At 32.7% G+C, this 6,356-nt stretch overlaps 1 protein-coding gene across 1 annotated transcript; it reads left to right on the forward strand.

Moving 5' to 3' along the window:
- Positions 1 to 584: 584 nt before the first annotated feature.
- LOC121235854 (WAT1-related protein At5g47470-like) lies at positions 585 to 4,563 on the forward strand. The gene is made up of 7 exons (XM_041132279.1): positions 585 to 1,050; positions 1,168 to 1,233; positions 3,074 to 3,190; positions 3,381 to 3,612; positions 3,719 to 3,880; positions 4,020 to 4,171; positions 4,271 to 4,563. Exons 1-7 carry the CDS (start codon positions 854 to 856, stop codon positions 4,401 to 4,403), a joined length of 1,059 nt encoding a protein of 352 aa, XP_040988213.1. The 5' UTR covers positions 585 to 853; the 3' UTR covers positions 4,404 to 4,563.
- Positions 4,564 to 6,356: the final 1,793 nt, after the last annotated feature.

Consider the following 6,356-nt stretch of genomic DNA (forward strand, 5'->3'; position numbering starts at 1 on the left):
GATTGTGTTTGCTTAGTTGAGTGATCTAATTCATCTCAAATTAATTACTGATGAGATTTATTATTTTTTAAATTTTTTTAAAAAAAAGTTAATTCCATTTTAACTTATTTTATATATTTACATAAACATCTCAGATTATTTATATTCAATAAAACTTATAAAATATTATTATTTATAGATCAATTCAAATCATATAAAATTATCTTAACATCCAAACGCAACCAAACCATTCAAAACATGAATAAAGGAATTAATCCGTGTAAAAAACAAAATATTAGGAATATCTTAAAATTTAATCTTAAAAAGAATCGAGTTGAATATTTTAACATTTAAAATCTTTAAAAGAATCAAATCAGCAAGTTAGATATCATTAGAAACTTTAACCGATGAAACGTACGACTTGAATTAAAAAACACATGGAGGTGGCAAACATAGCTCAACTGATAAAACATATCTTTATTTTATTTTTGATTTTTTTAAGAAAATATATATTTATTATTATATGGAGTTTTGATAAAATTAACTGGGCTACCTACCGTTGTCTCCGAAGCAAAGAAAGAAAAGGACAAGAGGCCCGGGAGAAGACTGGTAGCATGTGTAGGGATGCCCCCATGAACATTAGCTGAGCAGCTTAAACCTGAAAGTGGTTGTTGTTGAAGGAAAAAAAGGTACAAACTTACCAAAACAGAAATATAGAAGAAGACGACGAACGGTACAGAAACACCGCCACACAAGGAAAGCAGGAAAGGGAGAGAGAGAGAGAGAGAGAGAGAGAGAGAGAGAGAGAACTTGAAAGAAAGAGTTCTGTGTACATATTTTGTGTAGGAGAAGAAGAAGATATTGGAGAGAGAAAATGGAGCTGATGAGGAAGGAAATGTTTGAAGCTTTGGGAATAATAGGGGGTTTGATAGGGGTGCAGTTTGTGTACGCAGGGAACTCGGTGTTGCTAAGTTATCTTATGTCTATGGGCCTCAATCCTCTCACCATTGTTATTTTCTCTGCCTTTGCGACCTTCCTCATCCTCTCCCCCATTTCCATCTATTTTGAAAGGTTCTCTCTCTCTCTCTTTCTCTCTCTCTCTGGTCAATGCTTGACATCATTTCGATTTTTCCTTGTTATTTATAGGGTTTCATGAGCTCAAGTGAAAGTTTTGTGCATGAATTGCAGGAGCAAGTGGCCCAAGAAACTCAGCTCGAAATTGATAACTCAGCTGCTTTTGATCTCTTTTGCAGGGTAAGAAAGTTTCATCCAGATATTTCAGTATTCAGAAGTACTGCATGCATTCAGATTAATTTTAAAGTTGTAATATGTAGGAAAAAAATGAGTAAGGAGAGCATTATTATACGTTTTTTTTTTTTTTTTTTTCCTTTTGGGTTTTGATTTATATGCGTTATATTTCTCTGAGACAGTTGATGTTTTTTTTTTTTTTTTTTTTTTTTTTCTTTGCTGGGGGGAGGCGGGGAAACCAAAGTATCGGTCATGTCTTGTCCTTTTCTTCTTCTTCTTTTTTTTTTTTTCCTTCTTTTCAAACACGTAAGCAACATAATCCTCAAAATTTCCCCTTTTTCCCCTAACGCATCTGGGTTTTCTGTTTTCTTCTGATGTTTTTAAATTATTAATTTATTTCTTCGTGATCTTCCCCCAAACACGAAATTAATTATGAGAAAGACAGTACAAGATTATAATCCCATCAATCAGCAGTTTGCTTATATATCTTAAAACTCTTGATCCTTGAAAAAAAGATAAAGAAAAAGAAGACTCACGTCTAATATGCACCTGTTGGTCAAACAATACGAAGTGGATGATCATCTGTCAGTCAAACATTATGAAATCAAGGTAGAATATGACATTTCTTGTTTTAGAGGTGAAGATCAGAATTTGATTGAAGTTGCAACTACTCATCTCATATGCATGCCGTATGTGTTCGACTAACATATATCTCTATATATCTACATCTCTCTCTCTCTTTTTACTTATTTAGTTAGTGTGTTTTGGTGGAATACCTTCAGAAAGATCTTCTTCTCTCTACCTAACAGCCTAATTCTTTGTTTTTTAATGGCAGGTAGGAAACGTTTTAGCCTGTAAATTTTAGGTCGCATATATATTCAATGTTATGACAAATTATCATTTATTTAAAAAAATTAACATATCAATAAGAAAAATTCTACTTGTTATCTCCTAAACCACACATCAACATGCAAATTATTATTTTTACATTTCTATTTAAATACATATATATTGATGTGTAAATATGTATATTTAAATAGAATGACAAAAATAACAAATTACATATTTGTGTGTGGTGTGGGGATGATAAGTAGCATCTCTCTATTAATAAATATTAAAATTTTGATTATGAGTTCTTATATTCAGCAGCCCTACACCACACACATGTTAAGGAAAAAAAAGACAAAAATAAAAATAAAAACAAGTGTGTGGTGTAAGATTGCTGAGTATAATTTTTCTTTGATTATTTAATAAAGAAAAAGTCTATATAGAAGTCTTAAATCACACACCTCCACTTAATCAGCATGTGATTTGTTATTTTTATTCTTTTATCTTATTAATTAATGCTTAAATATGTGTATTTAAATAGAAGGGTAAAAACGATAAATTACATGTTTGTGTGTAATTATGTTGCATATATAAATAATTAAATATGTATAATGTGACAATTTTTCTCAGCCAAAGTCTCGGAGTAACCACCAGTAACAATAATAGCTGCAGTCCTCGTACTACATGTAATTAAAGGGTCCGAGTAATTTTAAATATATATATTTCTTTTTAACAAATTAATGGGTCGACTTTAGTAATAGTAGCCATCAACACAGCCACATGTGCAAATATTATGGGATCAGTGGTACTGATCTGATTCAGCTCATGATTTATATCTTCAAAAATTTCATCGTGGGTGTGAGTGTCATGTGCTTCTCTTTTATGCAAATTAATGTCCAAACTTTTCTGGCGAAAATTACCAAAAAAAATACTGGTTTGAACTTTGAAGAAAGGAAATGGAAAGGAAGCACGTACGGTGGCAGCTGATACTTGTTTCCTTTAATATATGTGTTTGCAGGGTGACCTTATTCCAGAGCCTTTTTCTAAAGGGGATCAAGCTAACTTCACCAGCAATGGCTACAGCCATGCCAAACCTTGCTCCTGGCTTTATCTTTGTCATTGCTTGGACTTTCAGGTACTAGCTAGCTGGCTTGTTTGCCTTCTTTTTTTTTTTTTTTTTTTTTTTTGTGGGGGGGGGGGGGGGGGGGGGGGGGGGGGGGGGGGGGGGGGTTGTAATACATGAAAATTGGGAATGATTTTTGGTGGAGAATGATATTGGTCTGCTTAGTGATGTAGTTTGCATGCAATATAAAATTACATTGCAGAATGGAGAAGGTGAAACTGGGTTGCTTGTACAGCAAAGTGAAGATAATAGGCACGTTGCTCTGCGTTGTAGGTGCTCTCACAATGAGCATAATGCACAGTACAGGCGCTGCTGCAAAAGAGGCCCGAATTTCATCTTCCTCACCTGATATTGACTTGGACAAAGACAAGATCATCGGCTGCCTCTACCTCGTTGCTGCAGTTTTTGCTTTGTCCAGCGGTGTTGTTTTGCAGGTAACATTAACCTCAATGAAACCAAAATAATAAATGAGACCTATATATACACATGATCATGTGTACATCATGTTTTAATTTTTAATAAGGTAACAATGATTGACAGGCAACAACATTGATTGATTTTCCTGCACCAATGTCATTGTGTGCAATTACATCCTTGATCGGCGTGGTTATGACTGCTGCTGTCCAACTAATTCAAGATCACAAAATTGAATTGGGTTGGCCACTTCTGAGCGTCCGAGACTTGATTGGATTTTCACTGCTGGTAAAATACTACCACTTGTTCCTTTGATTTTTCTTTTCCCTGTGATTTTTCACTTGAGCCAAACATAATTTAAGCAGCTAGTTAGCATGTTTTGCGAAAGAATATTTATCAATGCTTTTGTAAACATTTGAATGCACAGGGAGGATTTGTGAATGGAGTATGTGTAAGCTTCAGCGGATGGGCAATGAAGAAAAGAGGGCCAGTCTTTGTTTCCACCTTCAGCCCCATTAGTACAGTCTGCTCGGTTATTCTCTCAGCGGCCACCATTGGAGACACTGTTAATATTGGAAGGTAAAATTAGTTATAAATAGTCATAATCCTGTTCAATACGACGCCGCGCGCGCGCTTGGTGAAAATATACATGTGACAATATTGGAATGTTGAATGCAGCCTTGCTGGCATGTTGCTCATGTTCATTGGCCTCTACTTTGTGCTGTGGGCAAAAGGGAAAGAAGGTTACCACCATGAAGATCAGGATGACATAGAAAGTGAGTACAGTGCAAAGAAGCCTCTCTTAAGTTAGCATATATGGCAGCAGATAATGTGCTACTTTTGTATCATAGTTAGATACAGAAGGAAAATGGAATGTACTCAAGAAAGAACATGATATAATAGATGACTGACTTGCTCAGATGCACCTACAGTCATGTTTATTTCTAATCAAAATAACAAGCTTTGCATAATGCTTAACAATGTTCTAAGAATGTAAAATTTACTGAAGCATTGTGAGCTTTGGCCCTTTGGGTGTTGAGTACTTAAAAATTTATAGAGATGGTAGTGGTCCCTTGTAGAAAAAGAAGTACTACAGTCACAAAAAGATCTCATAAAAATAAATCTACAAACTGATATAGTTTCATATGATACATTAAATCTATTTTACAATAAAAATAACTTTACAATCTGACGTATCACATCAATCTACGTCAATTTATAGATTTACTTCTGTGAAATTTTTTATGTAGCTAAAGCATTTCTCTTGTAGAAATGGATTGGTTTTATTGATATCTTTCTTTTCAGCTTCCTTTGGGTGTTCCTGACCCACTACTCAATTATCTCTGAGACTCTCTCAACAACATTCAAGGGAAATCCCCTTCTCTCAAGCATATGTCTCAGTCGATTTTAATATATTCTCATCATCATTGAATTACACACCAACAGAACTCAATCTCCCTACATATTAATATACGCGTCTCCACCTATTTTTTTCTTCAACTTTTATATCCCATGATTAGATAATTTTATATTAATAAGGCTTGATTTGGATAGAAAGATACTTTCATCTCATCCTATTTCATCTCATATAATTTCATCTCATCTCAATATCCAAACACCAAAAACATAAACACTTTTCAATTTCAAATCTTAAACTTTTTCATCAAATCATTACCTAATTATTATAACTTTCTCAAACTTTAAAAAAAAAATCAGTTATTTCAAATCTCAAAACAAAAATAATATTACAAAATTATATTCTAACAATATTTTAATTTTATAATTTTTTATTCAACTTTTTTTCCCTCATTTTCCAAAACCTTATAAACATTTTAACTCAAACAATTTTTAACTTATCTCATATTAACTGAAATATCGCACTACTATTTATAAATTATCTAAACTCATCTCAATTTAGTATTCAAACCAGGCCTACGTTAATTAATTAAGTTGAAATATTCGTATAAAAAAATTTAATTATAATAATAGAAAATGTAATTATTGATAGTAAGATTCAAGACGTAACGATCTAGGCACTATCTCAAAGAGAGAATTAGTGATATAGACATGTCTGTAAAAATGCGGACTAGTACCTGCACCAAGACATAAAGACCTACTTATCTTGATTGCACTTTATTTTCTTATTTGTATTGAATTCTTGAATTATTGTCTACAATTAAATTGATCCGTTACTTTGAGTTTTTCATTTATTAGGTCTCGTGAAAGTAATAAGGAAAATTTAAATAAAAGTTTCTTGGAGATATATTTTGTATATAAGAGTTTGTGAGTAATAGGTATAACTAAAATTATTTCAATATAATTTTTAGGTATAATTTTTTTTTTTTTTTCCATTTTGAAAAAGTTTCTATTTTTTGTAATTTCTCACTGAAACCTAGGCAAATAATTGGATGAACATTTTGAAATAGAAGACTTTTTTGAACTTAAAAGATGATGAAAGTTTATTTTCTTTTAAAAAAAATGAGATAACCAAACATGATGGCCTTAATTAACTTCCAAATAAAAATTAAATCCGGATCCGTTATTAATTCATTTCCAAGTCTATCAACAAAATAAATTCACAAAAATCGTGAAGCTGCAAAGCGTGACTTACCTTAACTCTGGTGGAAAAGACAAGGAGATTATCACATCGATTAGGACAGTTAGGAGTTGCCAAGCATGTGATTGGCAGTAGGGCTACGACACGGAGAGGAGAAGAGGGAGAAAGATAGAAAACACATTTGAAGAATATCGACTTTTATGAGAA

This window comes from Juglans microcarpa x Juglans regia, chromosome 6D (genome assembly GCF_004785595.1).
Source record: "Juglans microcarpa x Juglans regia isolate MS1-56 chromosome 6D, Jm3101_v1.0, whole genome shotgun sequence".
Lineage (NCBI taxonomy): Eukaryota > Viridiplantae > Streptophyta > Magnoliopsida > Fagales > Juglandaceae > Juglans > Juglans microcarpa x Juglans regia.

Excerpts from the sequence above, each read along its gene's own strand:
- LOC121235854 (XM_041132279.1), top strand. The coding sequence starts at position 854 with ATGGAGCTGATGAGGAAGGAAATGTTTGAAGCTTTGGGAATAATAGGG. Across the intron at positions 1,234-3,073 it reads CTTTTGATCTCTTTTGCAGG|GGTGACCTTATTCCAGAGCC; the intron begins GTAAGAAAGTTT and ends ATGTGTTTGCAG. Across the intron at positions 3,881-4,019 it reads TGATTGGATTTTCACTGCTG|GGAGGATTTGTGAATGGAGT; the intron begins GTAAAATACTAC and ends TTGAATGCACAG.